Source organism: Silene latifolia, chromosome 6, assembly GCF_048544455.1.
Source record: "Silene latifolia isolate original U9 population chromosome 6, ASM4854445v1, whole genome shotgun sequence".
In the NCBI taxonomy this organism is placed as follows: Eukaryota; Viridiplantae; Streptophyta; class Magnoliopsida; order Caryophyllales; family Caryophyllaceae; genus Silene; species Silene latifolia.
This window is the reverse complement of record NC_133531.1, coordinates 129,178,370-129,194,277: the sequence shown is the minus strand read 5'-3', so window position 1 is coordinate 129,194,277 and position 15,908 is coordinate 129,178,370. Positions and strand designations below refer to the sequence as shown.

The 15,908-nt window shown below is 35.5% G+C and overlaps 1 protein-coding gene, 1 long non-coding RNA gene and 1 pseudogene across 2 annotated transcripts; 1 reads left to right on the top strand and 2 right to left on the bottom strand.

Annotated features, from left to right (window-relative positions):
* Positions 1-8,021: 8,021 nt before the first annotated feature.
* On the top strand, positions 8,022-12,943 carry LOC141588670 (thaumatin-like protein; annotated as a pseudogene).
* LOC141587279 (uncharacterized) lies at positions 8,491-12,125 on the bottom strand. Its single transcript, XR_012519738.1, has 4 exons — positions 11,771-12,125; positions 10,425-10,587; positions 9,776-10,043; positions 8,491-8,752 (listed from the first exon to the last, which is right to left on the bottom strand). It is a non-coding gene; the product is annotated as an uncharacterized LOC141587279 (long non-coding RNA).
* Positions 12,944-14,094: 1,151 nt separating the features above from the next.
* On the bottom strand, positions 14,095-15,024 carry LOC141588669 (uncharacterized). Its single transcript, XM_074410100.1, has 2 exons — positions 14,890-15,024; positions 14,095-14,739 (listed from the first exon to the last, which is right to left on the bottom strand). Exons 1-2 carry the CDS (start codon positions 15,022-15,024, stop codon positions 14,095-14,097), a joined length of 780 nt encoding a protein of 259 aa, XP_074266201.1.
* Positions 15,025-15,908: the final 884 nt, after the last annotated feature.

The window sequence follows — 15,908 nt, the reverse complement described above, 5'->3', positions numbered from 1 at the left end:
CTCCCGTTCCTAGAATCTTTTAAACACTCTAAGATGGGCTTAAACTTGTGATAGAATTCTAAGCTTTATAATAAATAAAACTACTTTAAAGTTGCATGATTTGTAAATTTATCTTTAATATATATTTTTCTATACCATATATTAAAATTACAATGAAATAAATTATGAGACAAATTCACTACTCCCGCTATTAATATTTTATTTAAATCGATTAGTTAGCTAATTGTTCATTTATGCTTTCTTTTGTTGTTAATATTGTTACTTTTATTACATTCATTATTACTACGGTTACTTTCACTACTCTCGCCGTAATTATTGTTACTTTCACTACTGTTGTATGAATATTGATAATTTCACTACTACCGTTATTGCTTTTATTACTTTCACTACTCCCCTTGCTAATATAGTTACTTTAACTATTCAAATGAGTGATTACTAACATATTATTATATCCAATGTTAGTACAATTATTTTCACTACTAACATAATTACTTTTACTATTTAGTCATGCAATTTTAAGAGGTTATCTATTTATATAAATATAATACATATATGCATTAAATCAAATCGAAATAATTATAGATTATTGTATTTTTTGGAAATCTAGCTTGATTTATTTAACTTTTAATAGTTCCAAAACATAACCCACTTATATTATATTTGTGTATGTTAAATAATTGTATAATTATATGATATACTAATTAATAACATAAGTGGAGCAGGTTTATTTTAAGAAAAATCACCATATTTTGATATTCTCTAAATTTATACTTCAACCAAAACTATATAATATTTACACTATTTAGCATTAAATAATATTTTCAATTAACTAAAACTACTTTAAGGTTGCATAATTTATAAATTTATCATTAATATATTTTTTATGATACGGAGTATATCTTAAAATTGTAATGAAATAAATTATGAGACAAATTCACTACTCCCGCTATTACTATTTTACTTAAATCGATTGCTTAGCTAATTGTTCATATATACTTTATTTTGTTCTTAGTATTGTTACTTTTATTACATTCGTTATTATTACTTTTAGTTTCACTATTCCCGCCGTAATTATTGTTACTTTCACTACTTGTACATTAATACTGATAATTCCACTACTCCTGTTGCTACTTTTGTTACTTTCACTACACCCGTTCGCTGCTAATATAATTACTTTGACTATTCAAATGAGTGATTACTATCATATTATTATATCCAATTTTATTACTACAATTCTTTTCACTACTAACAGAATTATTAATTTTACTCTTTAAGTATCCAATGAGTGATTACTATATCCAAGGTTACTTTTATTACTCTCATTACATATATGCAATAAATTAATTAAGTCGAAATAATTATGGAATATTATATTTTTTTTTGTAAATCTAGCTTGATTTATTTACTCTTTAATATTTTCCAAAATATAATATACTTATATTACATTTGTTTATGTTTAAACAATTAACATCTTTATACTAATTAATGCCATAAGTGGGCATGTTTATTTTAAGGAAAATCATCATATTTCGGTGTTCTCTAAATTTATACCATCAACCAAAACTATATTATATTTACATTGAAATCCCTTGTTCATGTCAATCGCATGCATCTTATTGATTTAAAACTATATAGTATAATAAATTTGTATAAATTTATTTAATTACATTAAAGTCCATTGGTTTAAATTAATATATAGTATTGATTAGTATTGTACCCAATTTTGTCCGAGTTATCTCTATCTATCATTAAAATATATTTTTAATTAAATAAAACTATATTAAAGTTGCATAACTCATAAATTTATCATTAATATATTTTTCTATGACATATTTTAAAATTACGATGAAGTAAATTATGAGACAAATTCATTTCTCATTTCGCTATTAATATTTTAATTAAATCGATTGGTTTGCTAATTGTTAATATATACCTTCTTCTTGTTGTTAGTATTGTTACTGCTGAGATTGTGAAAGCACCACCAGGTGTGACCTTATCATTATCTTTCAAATTCAATTGACATTAAAAAAGGTCTAGAAATCTTTTGATCAGTGTTATCACAATTGATCACGCCACTAATTTTATATAGAACAAATAAATCTTGTAAACAAATACGGAGTAGAGTTATTGGCAACGATTTTAAATGACGAGAGGTGCACATTTAAACAAGTCCAAGTAGAGAAAAGTCAGAATGTCAGATAGAGGACTCAAAACATAGCATATTCAAAGATCCATTCTTGCCATTTTTTCTATATAAACCAAACCATCTTAACTAATAAATTCACACTACTCACTACTATAAACATAAATTTAGAGGATCTTGACTGCAGTGATAATTACAGATGAATACTTACGTGGAGTAGTCATTAGATCTGATAAGGAGATTCCTTGAAATCAACAAGAAGATAAACTTCAATCTTTTGCCTTCTCCTGCCTTCTTTATTCTCTAATTCTCTTCTTGTGTGTTTCTCTTAATAAATATGAATTAGGTTAAAACCACAAACAGGTGTAGCTTTTATTATATAGGTGGCAGGAGGGGCATAATTAGATAAGTGGGCCTAATATGTTAATGGCCTGTAAACATTAACCGTAATCCACTTAGTCTATTACTCCGGCTAAAAACCCGAAACATCATATTTAGCTATTATCTATTAGAGTGACTGACGTCAGTAATTAGGTCCACATAATAGAGAATTAATATGATAATTCTTACATTCTCCCACTTGGACCATATTACTGACCTAAACATAATGTCACGTGCAAACAGAGTCATAAGTCGCGCAGAAAACTAAATGAATACATAATGGGTTTATCTTAATTACCCTGATCATTCCGAACAACTGGTTGAGTCATGGCGGAAACACTACTATACAAGAGAAGTGGTCCTTCCATGTACTACGGACCAATCAAGTAGAATAATCAGTCTGTACAAGGAGCAAACATAATCCCCGATAATGTCCTTGAGGAAAAGAACTGATTCTGTTAATCGTGCAATAATAATGTATACAATAACAATAATACGATACAGAAAATCGTTCGAAAATCATCATCATAAGAAAACATAAGTTGATTAATCAAAACATAAGTGTCATCATTACAAAACACTAGCATGATCCAAATACAAACGAAAAGCCTTAATGATTATCCTCCAGACCCATATCGAGTAGCATGCTTTAAAAATGTCTTTGGAGGTAACCCCTTAGTTAAAGGATCTATATTGGCACTAGTCGTGATGTGCTCAATTGACACGATGTTTTTCCGAACTTCCTCCTTAAGCGATAGGTATTTCATTTCCATGTGTTTTATACCTTTAGAATACCTATCATTCTTCGAAAAGAAGACAATTTGCGGCATTATCACAGTGTTTTCTTGAAACCCAAAGGAGGTGATGGTATTATGGAACTTAATATACCATTGTCGAGAAGCTTGCTTAAGCCCATAAATGGACTTCTTTAATATACAGACTTTGTCCTCTTGGTCATCAATAATGAAGCCTTCAGACTGAGCCATATAGACTTCTTCTTCCAAACTCCCATTCAAGAATGCCGTTTTCACATCCATTTGATGTAGCTCTAAGTCAAAATGAGCTACTAAAGCTAAAATGATCCGTAAAGAATCCTTCTTAGAAACTGGAGAGAAGGTTTCATTATAATCAATGCCTTCTTTACGATTAAAGCCTTTAGCTACCGGTCCGGCTTTATGTTGTTCAATATTACCTAAGGAGTCGCGCTTGGTCTTAAAGACCCACTTGCAAATGACAAACCCTTATGACCTCTTGGTAAATTGACCAACTCCCAGACCTCATTCTTAGCCATAGACTCCATCTCTTCTTTCATGGCATTAATCCATTTATCGGAATCATCACTATTCATAGCTTGTGAAAACGTAACCGGATTATTATCCACACTAATGTCAAATTCACATTGATATACTTCATAGTCATCTGAAATAGCTGGCCTTCTAGGTCTTGTGGACCTTCTTAATGTTATTTTAGGTGCTGTATCAACAACCTCAGTGGCGATGTTATCATTCGGGAGTGGAGGATCATCAACATTAGGTTCCACAATATTGACTGAGTCAACATTATCATTATGTGGAACTTCATCAATAGAAATTGGGGGCAAAGGAACTGGAATTGCCACCCTAACCTCATTGACGACGACATCCCTTACCTGATCACTCCCACTAACTTCGCTCTTCTCAAGGAATTTGGCATTTCCGGTTTCAACAATTCTTGTCTTGTGTGTAGGACAGTAAAACCTATACCCTTTGGACTTTTCTGGATAGCCGATAAAGAAGCCACTAATGGTTCTAGGATCAAGCTTCCTTTCATGTGGATTATAAATGCATGCCTCTGCTGGGCATCCCCATACATGTAAGTGTTGAAGACTTGGTTTCCATCCTTTCCACAGTTCAAATGGTGTCTTTGAAACTGCTTTACTGGGAACCTGATTTCCAACATACACAGCAGTCATAAGGGCATGTATCCACAACTTCATGGGTAGATTGGTATTACTCATCATTGTCCTCACAACCTCTAATAGGGTTCGATTACGCCTCTCAGCAACACCATTCATCCAAGGAGAACCATGAGTTGTGTACTGAGGGACAATACCCAAACTTTCAAGGAGTTTTGCAAAAGGACCAGGATGTTGTCCTGATTCATCATATTTGCCATAATATTCACCACCCCTATTTGACCTTATGATTTTCACTTTCTTTCCCAATTGCCTTTCCACCTCCTTAATGTAAACCTCTAAAGCGTTTACTGATTGAGATTTTTCATGTAAAAGGTAAAGATAACAATAACGTGAATAATCATCAATAAAGATGATGAAATATTTCTCTCCGCTCATGGAGGGAACATCAAATGGACCACATATGTCTGTATGTATAATTTCTAAAAGAGCAGTTCTTCTTGTGGACCCTTTCTTGGTGTGTTTGGTTTGCTTACCCTTAATGCATTCCACACACGTCCCAAAATCCGTAAACTCAAGAGAAGGTAGTATATTGTCTTTAACCAATATGCTCATTCTTTCAATTGAAATATGGGCCAAACGTTTATGCCACAAGAAGGAGGAACTTTCATTAGACCTTCCACGTTTCGAACTAACATTATTATGCAGGGAAACATTATGAGAAACACAAAGAGATTCTGAAAACAATTTATCTAAATAAATTCGATACAATCCGTTTTCCAAAATTCTAGAACCAACAAAAATATTGTCTCGAAACATACTGAAACAACCTTGTCCAAAACTTAATTTAAAACCATCATTATCTAACTTAGAAACTGAAATTAAATTGCGTCCGAAGGAGGGAACATAAAGGGTATCCTCCAACTTCAACTTAAATCCAGTGCTTAATTCCAAGCTAAACCTTCCAATGGCTTCTACAGAGGCTTTATCTTTATTCCCCATGTATAAGGAGGCCTCATTTGGATTTATGGTTCTTGTCGTAAGGAATCCCTGAAAGGAATTCGAAATATGTTCATTAGAGCCTGAATCTAGCCACCATGTATTAGAAGGAACTTCAACATAATTTGATTCGAAACATACTAAAGCCAAAGGCTTACCCTTCTTTTCGAACCAATTCTTACGCTTTATGCAGTCATTCTGAAAGTGCCCAGGTTTCTTACAGAAAAAACAACTTTCCTGCTTCTTGATATCCTTCTTTATGCCAGATCCAGACAGCTTATCAGAAGGGCCAGACTTCATGCCCTTTTTGTTTCCAAACTTACCCTTAGATTTCCCGCTTACATGATGTGCCTGGGATAAGCCAGTACTCTTACTTAAGGCATCAGCCTCATCTTTCTGTTTGATTCTTGCTGCTTCCTGAACCAGTTTATTGGTCAATTCATTAACACTCCAAATTTCCTTAACAGTGTTGTAATGAAGATGGATAGCATCAAACTTATCAGGCAAAGAGTAGATGATAAACCGGCGAGGAACGGATCCTCAACTTCATGCCCGCTTTTCCCAACTTAGTCGCCAGATTCGTCATGTGTAACACATGCTTTTTGCATGGTGGTTACACTCTCATTATACTTAGCGAAGGGTAAGTTCGGACATAAGCCTTCCACTACCGCTTTATCGGTAGTCCGAAAGCGTTCCTTAATGATTTCCATGTACTTACGGGCCGTGTTACTGACTGTCTCCGAAATGGAGGACTTAATGTTTGGTGCGGTGGTAAGACGCAAAAACTTTAGGCAAAGACTATCGATTTCTTCCACCGTTATACTCTTCAAGTACTTCTTTACTCGCATCGTAAGCTGGTTCACCGGAGTGACCCGATAAGCACTTGATCGAGTTCAAGGATCCCTAAATAGAACTCGAGATGCTCTTTCCATTCTGAGTAATTAGTACCATCAAGTTGTGGAATAGCTTGGACATAGTTATTGAGAGAGCTTTGCAACGGTACTGCATTATGAACAATGCTCAAAACATTAGGCTTTGAGTTTAACACACAATAGCAATTATGACTAAGACTTGAAACTTAAATGAGTAACTCATAAACATTCATCAGGCAAGTATAGTATCTGTGGACAACCTACACATGTTTAATTACATAATAGAGTATACTCTCCTTAATGAGTGTTTCACTTTAATGTCAGGTTACCTGTGGGTAAAACCTTAATACAAGTTACTTTACTCTCCTTAATGGGTGTTTTACTTTAATGTCAGGTTACTTGTGGGTAAAACCTTAATACAAGTTACTTTACCCTATTAGATGCTTAGTCGGAAATTCACTACATAATTTGAGTCCACTGTGGTGAACCTCAACCTAATGTGAATGTTCAATATGATTCCATTACGAGATTTGATCACGTACGAGATGAAATCACTGTGGTGAATTTCAACTTGTCATAACGCGAAAGTCTCTTACATTCGATATCAAATGATATATTTACACAAATAATATGTAGGCTTACAACAACAATATGATAATTATATTAACTTATGTACTTAATAATATAAATATCACACGAGCATACATAATAAAACATAAGGTATCGTAAACTATAATGCGAGAAGGTACTTATTCATGCTTAAGAGCTTCGATCGAGTGAAACATTAGCTCGATCGAGAACTATTACAAAAAAAAACATAATTTTTAACCAAAAACGTCCTGAAACCAATGAAGACGTCAGAATTAGGCTTAAACACGCTAACCCTGCTACGCAGTCTGGTTTAGAACACCGTTTACACTCGAAAAACATTATTACAACATCAAAATCCGACACTCAAAACTCGATGAACAAGAATTTTGCAAGAAACGATTGCACGTGAATAGTCTTTGTCGGTGAATGCGATGTAGATGTACGATTAAGAACCATAAACAATAAAATACAAACATCATACGAATTGAAATAATTCGATTAGGACATCATAAGAATTGAAATAATTCAATTAGGGCATCATAAGAATTGAAATAATTCAATTAGGGGAATGAAACAATCATAATCAAACGAGTAAACAATCAACCATGAATGAAAATAATAACATCATAATTAAACATTAATTTCATTCAAAAGACATAATTGAAACATTAATCAGAACTATAACTGCAATCACAATCCTGCTCTGATACCACATGTAAACATAAATTTAGAGGATCTTGACTGCAGTAATAATTACAGATGAATACTTACGTGGAGTAGTCATTAGATCTGATAAGGAGATTCCTTGAAATGAACAAGAAGATAAACTTCAATCTTTTGCCTTCTCCTGCCTTCCTTATTCTCTAATTCTCTTCTTGTGTGTTTCTCTTAATGAATATGAATTAGGTTAAAACCACAAACAGGTGTAGCTTTTATTATATAGGTGGCAGGAGGGGCATAATTAGATAAGTGGGCCTAATATGTTAATGGCCTGTAAACATTAACCGTAATCCACTTAGTCTATTACTCCGACTAAAAACCCGAAACATCATATTTAGCTATTATCTATTAGAGTGACTGACGTCAGTAATTAGGTTCACATAATAGAGAATTAATATGATAATTCTTACACTCAAAATAATTTAGAAAAAACACTTCACATACTTCTTCCCTAGTCACAAAAGATGAGTCACTTGAACTCCGTCCTAATTTTGTGTCTCGTCTTAGTGACATCTCTCTTCCTTACACACACCCATGCTGCTACATTCACAATTAAAAGTAATTGTAATTTTCCAGTCTGGGCCGCTGCCGTCCCAGGCGGTGGACGACAGATGAACCAGGGTGATACCTGCACTACTACAAAAAAAGGCTTAGAGAACTGTTGAAATTAGCTTTAGAGAACGCTTTAGAGGCGTTCTCCAACTCACCGTTCTCTAAAGCTTAGAGAACTCTTAGAATAGGCGTTTTCTATTCACAATCATAGAGAACGGTTGAAATGAGCTTTAGAGAACACCTGATAAGCGTTTTGTTTTCCTAGGAAAAGAGAACGGTTGGGTTAACAACAGTTCTCTATCCCTCTTGGTTTTTAAAAAAAAAATATTGATGATATTTGGATAAAATTAATATATTTAATTATTCTCATTAAAATCAAGTACCGATACCAATACACTTGTTTCACAACCAAAGATAAAACAGCCAGCAAATTTGACTAAGTCCTTTTACATAACTTCAAAACATAGCACTACATGCACAAATAATCTCATCTTTAGTTCATGTCGTAACTTCAACCGCACATCTTGCAGCAACGTCAATTGATCCACTTGGAAGAAAGGAGAAATAAAAGGGTGAAATGTTTTAAGTGATAACCTGTCACTAATAACAAGAACAACCATATGTAAGATATGAGTAGTAGAAAGGAGAATTAAAAGAGGCGGTGAGTACAATAAAGATGTAAGTATAAATAGTTCTAAAAGGTAAAAAACTGGAGACTAGACTAGGAGGTGCAAGTCAGCAATACTCACATGAAGCCAAACACGGGGAAAAAATTTCAAGCAAAGCTCTCAACATTTATAATTAGTCTGAATAGATCAACACCAAGACTAGCACGGAATTAGTGGAGTATAGAAATACTATACGACATAATGTAAAAACAGACTTTGAGAGAACATCGTTGTGCATCCAGTTCCTCTCCACAAGGGTATAACGAAATACTTCAAAGATGTGAGTGGTCAGAATAACACATGTTTAGATGTGTGCTTCAAGTACAGAAGTGCATTTGACTAAAATGTTTGGACTTGGGCATAATTTCTGACAGAGTAGGACTTCAAAAATCATACTCCTAAAACCTGGTAACTTTAATCAAAACTGATCTTTATAAAGTGATGAGAAACCATGACAGTAAAAAAAATATGTAGATATAAGAAGTGAGGAATCTAATCATAAACCGAGAACAATTCATCACACCAACCCAATAAGTACCTTAATTTGAAGCAATCTTCCCCATACAAAATAATAAAAGAGAGTGACCATCATGTGGTAGAAAGATGGTTGTGGGGCTGATAGTAAAGGTTATTCAACTTCTGAGAAGGCGAAAGACTGCAACATTCTATTGGCAGATTTTAAAGAATGCTGTAAAAATAATAAAATGGTAGCACCGAATATCCATGACATATATTGACTAGTGACTACAACAATTCAAAAGTTATAAGAACTATCAATTGCCGTCTAGACACAAAATTGATGATTATATAATGAGGATAACTAATCATATAATTAGGATAATTAATAATATTCCCCATTGCATATTAGATCTATAGCATTCAATTGCAAGAGAAACCCTAAAAAAGGAAATAAGGAGAGTTAAAAAAAAAAACATAATTTCCAAGGAGAACTTACAGGGAGGAGAAGTCAGTGGTGCAACAGAGGTCCGACGAGGACCGTTGGAGCGGTATCTGGGCATGCGCGGTCTGGGCGGGCTTTGGGTATCTAGGCGATTCGACAAGAGGGGGTGAATGATGGACAACACTCCATTGGAGGAAGGGTGGTTGACAAATCTCCAGTGGCGGGCAATGCTCGATCTGATGTGCACCAGTCTCTGCGAGTGGTATAGTGAGTCAAAATGGCGGTTGGCTGGATGTTTGTTTCCATGGACTTCTGTAGTTATCTGTACATAAAAAAAATAAAAAATAAACCAACAGTTGAAGGAGGGTTTAACGCGCTTTATCAAAATGAACTAAACAAAGAAACCGGTTTTAGATTACCGATTTCTTATGTCGAATTTAAGAAACCGGTTGTAATACAAAACAGGTTTCTTATGTTTAGAAACCGGTTTAAATATCAAACAAGTCTCTTATTAGTGATTCCTTAGAGGTTTTTTGTAGTAGTGACAAAGATAAAATGAGGATAATTCTTAACAAACTTACACCATCCTCCAGGTGAGATTCGAATAATCACACAATTAGATCACTAAATTCATTATAAACACACAGTTAAGAAGAGAGAAATACTAATGAAAAGAGAAAAGTTTGAAGTTTAGCAGACATACATCATCCCAGGCAGAATTAAGTTTTCCATGGGACTTGGTCATAGCCCTCTGAAAATCCATGATCGAGTTACAGCAAAGTGACTATTTGGCCGCCTATAGCCAAGTGATTTTTCAAATTCAGCAACTAATCATAGTGCAGTCCTTATATTAGCTAACCAGTTACCTGTCATAAACAATAATCACATCATTTGTACTTACAGAGATGCCTAGACTTCGGAGTTCAGATTGCATCAACTCGATGAATCTTTTGCATATTGAAGGTTGCCCCTTTTATAGTAATGTTTAGTCACTTTTAATTGATTATTTCAGTAATAATTTGTCAAGTCATAACATACAGCTCTGAAATTCCCTATGATAAAAGTTAAAGCGTACAATCAGCACATTTGATCAAAGCATGGCAACTTTCACCAGTCACGCTGAGAGGACCTATGAATTGATATGGTAGTTATCACAAGTAGCGATTAGACCATCCCCAAGCAGTGGTCGCGCTAACTAGGTCGCGACCCGATTTTACTCTTAATCCTAACTTATTAACCTTGACCCATTTTCACCTTTCCAAGCAGAAGGTCGCGACCTAGGTCATCAACCCAATCATTATCCACTTTACAACATTCTCAATCATTGTTTTTTATTGTTTTATAATTGTTCAACCAATAAGAAATTGACACGTAGAAGGTCAATAAGACCCCTCTTTTGATCAACCTTGGTCACAAATTGACCATTTCTTGTTTTTGGTCACAAATTAACCACCCTTGGTCACACATTAACACTCCTAATTACTTGATTAACCGTGACCAAGCAAGGTCACGACCAAGCAATTGACCTTGCTTGGGGATGGTCTTACATCAACAGTCAGGAAGGTGAGTTTTCGGACTTGGGACAGGAAATCAGCTGTCAAATACAAAATTCAGAGTTCACTGCATTGTACATTGTAAAATACTTGCCACCATCAGACAACCGACATTATTAATTTTGATAAAACCTGTCACCATGATTCTCAAAACAATCAATTTCACCTTCCTTCCCAAAATGAAATATCTTTGTTTTCGACCCGAGGTACATTGTCGTAAAAAATATCAGTAAAAACATAATCTTTCACTAGTGATATTACTCAATCGCACAAAAAACTACTCCGTATTTAATTGATTAGACCCCACAAAATCATGTTCAAATCATGTTCACAAGGATTTTTCAAATTCAGTAACTAATAAATAGAAACAAGAATTTATAATCATACATATTAATTAAAACCAATAATTGGGAAATCAACAACCCTAGAATCGAATTACATAAATTGGGATCAATAAATTATTTCAAAAAAACCGTAAAATTATAATCGAGGTTACCTTATGATGGTGGGCGACGGTAGTGCGCAAGGAGTACCTGAACGGCGGCGTTTTGCAAGCATCTGTGACCGGAGATTTCGCTTGGTATGAAAAAAAAACTGTCTCAAATACCATGAAATGAGAATGGGGATTTCAGGCTATTAGGTATGTCGAGTAAGGGAACTGTTGCAGGTGGTCGTCGTGTCGCTGTCATGGTGATTGACAGATTGGTGATAGACTGATAGTTGGGGGGATGGGCGAAGGAGAAAGGGAATTGAAGGAAAAAAGAGGAAGGCCAAAGGTAGTGAGAAGTACAAAAATATTATACGATTCACGCTAAACATATCCTCATGTTGGGATTAGTCATTATTATTATTTTATTATGATTAGAGAACTGTCAAATTGAATATGCATTCTCTATTTGTTTACAAAACGCCCTAAGAATGTAACTGTTTTCTATTATAGAATTATAGAAAACACCTAACTCGGATAAGCGTTTTTTTCTCTTCTAGAGAACGCTCGTACAACTTGACCATTCTCTATTAAGTGTTACCTAATATCATATTTGTAGTAGTGCTGGACTATCAGCGCCAACCCGGGCCAGACAGGAGCCCGTATTTGGGCCCGGACCGGGTGCACCTCAACCGGGGGCAACGGGCTCCGCTGCACCACCGGAGACTGCGGTGGGGTCCTCCAGTGCACCGGTTACGGTACACCACCGAACACCCTAGCTGAATACGCCCTTAAGCAATTTAACAACCTCGACTTTTTTGACATATCGTTAGTCGACGGTTTTAACGTGCCCATGACATTCCTGCCCGTATCCAATGGTTGCACCTCCGGGCCAACCTGATTGAGCAGTGCCCAAGTCAGCTACAGGCCCCAGGTGGGTGTAACAACCCATGCACAGTTTTCAAGACAGACCAATATTGTTGCAATTCAGGTAGTTGTGGACCTACACCATTTTCACGGTATTTCAAGAATGCTTGCCCTAGTGCTTATAGTTACCCTAAAGATGATGCTACTAGTACTTTTACTTGTCCCAGTGGTACTAATTATGCAGTAACTTTTTGCCCTTGAGTAATTAATTACTTATTGATTATTGAAGGGAATGTATGTGTCGGAGTATTATGTATGAGAATCTTAAAAGGATAATATTATGTATGAATAAATGAATATTACCGTATATTGTAATATTATTGCATTTCAGTGAGTCATTGAAATCTTACGTGGGGTAACATTGATGAATAGATACTATTATTGGATTAAATTCCACTTTTTATCAAAGTATTTGGCCAAAGTTAAAGGGATTAGTTACCACTTTCGCGTGTATTGATAAATGAGAACATTATGAAGAGAATAAGAAATCAGCTATATGTTAAAAACGGAGTGCGTTTTCTTTTAAAGATGGAACAAAATACTCTTAAGACTTTAAGAGTCTAGGATGGTATTCCCCGTTTGACATATGACGTATTACACAAAGTCGTAAAAAAAAAATTAAAATCGTTGTATCAGTTATTTCACCCAAGTTTTAACTACCGAACTCCACTGTTGCGAATATTATTATCCTTTATTGTATTATCAAACTACTAGTATATTATACGGAGTATTATTCAAAAGTCTTTAGATTGATGATGTATTATATACTCCGTACAATTGTACATCTATTTGAAGTCGTAGTTGTTTAATTTTAGAGGGGTTTAAATATGAGAACTATTAGAATTTTCGCTTGGGCTTATTTTTGACGGTTGAAAAATATACCTTTTAAAATATAAACTCGAATTGACACTTAGAATAGTGACCTGGAAATTTTATTGGGTGAGTCACGAAATTATTCAGCTCCACAACACGATATCCAAACATCAACCAGTTAACTCTAACTCAACCTTGACAGCCGATTTTACACGAAAACAATAAGGAGAGAGACTTGCAAAGTCGTACAAAATAATAAATGAAAGAAGAAAATGGAAAATAAAAAAGTCGAACCATGACTAAAGATCCATTCCTTGCCATTTTTCTACATAAACCAAACTATCCACAGTACGTACAAATTCGCAAAACTCGCTCCTACAAACAATTAAGAAACAAGATGAGCTACTTATCTCCCTTTCCTGTTTTGCGTCTTGTCCTAATTGTAAAGAATGACATAGTTTGATAATTGTATTGATGATTTAATAGTTTATCCTAGTTTTAAACCCGTGTAACAAATGTATGGGTCGTAACTACATGCGCTATTATTGGATACGGGAATATATAAATGAACGTGATTAAATGTGCAATGCGGTGACAATGTAAATAGTCCATAATTTGATATTTGACTTACATATAATTGAAGTTACTAAGTACTACCAAACGACAACAAAATATGCTACAAATGTAAAAGTAATATGACTCCATAAATATTCAAAAATTTCATTGTAAACTACGTTGGTTGTCGTATTCGATGTGCGCTTGTTACTGTCGCAGATCAAAAGCTTCAGGCCTTGTTTGCTTGTAACCCTGGATATTGCGACATAAAGTTGTCCATGACTGAAGACTGGTCTTGGCAGATAAATGCTCATTTGAGATAAAGACCGTCCTTGACTTTTGTTTATCGTCATTGCAAAACAAACAGCAATGGAAAACTGCCTTTTACTGAAGCGAACTGGAAATTTACTGGAATCTGAAGGCGTAAGTGTAATACGGGCAATATGCACTTGATCACCTTTATGACTACCAGTTAAAACTGTACATCTAATTACGCGAGCCCCTAAAACTGTCACTATTAATCTAGTGCCATTGCATAAGCCACGTGATTGATCAATATTTCTAAGCAACATAACCATAACACCTATTTCCAATCTCAATTCATGGTTAGGGAGGCCAATACATTTAATACTGTTCAAAAATTCTGTGGAAAAAAGGTTAGGCTCACCTATAGCTGCATCATCTTTACTCATCTCATCAAAGCTTAAGTAAAGTCTCGCTTGCCCATCAATAAGTGATAACACCTAATCATTTACATCTTCAACTATTTCATGAGTCGGTGCAAGTATTGCCCTTTCCTGAAGATAATCAGGGTCCCATAACCGGTTTTAAAGAGCTGGATAAGTGATACCTAATATGGAGGCAATTAGATTTGTCACGTGTTGAATAAGTACATCGTCGGGGAACTTTATGTCAAGATCACCATCATTTGGACCCCCGGCCAACCCATCTCCAATTTCCAAAATACACTCCGAGAATTTCCTTATCTCATCTACATTAGTTTCTACAATTCCGACTTCTAAGCGCATATTTCTCGCCTATTACAATCAGTATTCTTCTCTTTTTTTTTTTTTGGAAGAAAAGAGCATGAAATAAATAACAAACCAAACCAAGTCAAGTATAGTTACGAATACATCACCGGGGTTCGGGAGAAAGCGGCGTGCAAGCCAAAACACAGTCTAAAGTGCATAGATCTACAACAAACGGAGGGGGAAGATCCCACTCAAAACAACCCAATAAGATGCTAGAGTCTCTAATGGAATGATGAGCAATGGCATCCGCAACACGGTTGGCCGATCTCTTCTCAAACACAAGCTTCAAATGAGGGAAATCCTGCAAGAGGGCCCTACACTCAAGAATGACTTTAGTAAACGGACCAATGGGGGCAGAGGGGCATAAAATAGTGGTAACCGCATCAAGACAATCAGAAGCAATTAAGACATTGTTCACAAGGACTCTAGAACGCAAAAGCCCATCCCGAATGGCAAGGATCTCACAAAGGTAAGGGTTATGACCAAGGAAGCGGGTGGACCAACCAAATACCCAGGAACTAGAACCGTCTCTGATGACACACCCCAGGCTAGCAGAAGAAGAGGAGGGGGAGAAAGCCGCATCAACGTTGGTCTTAAACCAACCAAGCGGCGGAGGGGCCCAGCTCAAAGGATAGCTAAAGGCATCATGATGGGTGGTAATCGTAACAGGGGCAGAGTGAGAACAGTCAGAGGCGCGGGTCCAGGTAAAGGATTGGGAAACAACAGAGGCGCAGAAGGTGGAGGGGGAGGTGACGGGGGTGCTAGAGGTGGAAAAGGTCAAGTCACAGCGTCTCAGCCAAAGACGCCAGAGGACGAAGGTAAAGAGGGTAGTCCAACTAGGGGGGTGAGAAGTGCAGTTATCGTAAATCCAATGATGGAGG

Coding starts and splice junctions, on each gene's coding strand:
- LOC141588669 (XM_074410100.1), bottom strand. CDS start 15,024: ATGCGCTTAGAAGTCGGAATTGTAGAAACTAATGTAGATGAGATAAGG. Junction 14,740..14,889: donor ACATAAAGTTCCCCGACGAT/GTACTTATTCAA, acceptor GTAAATGATTAG/GTGTTATCACTTATTGATGG.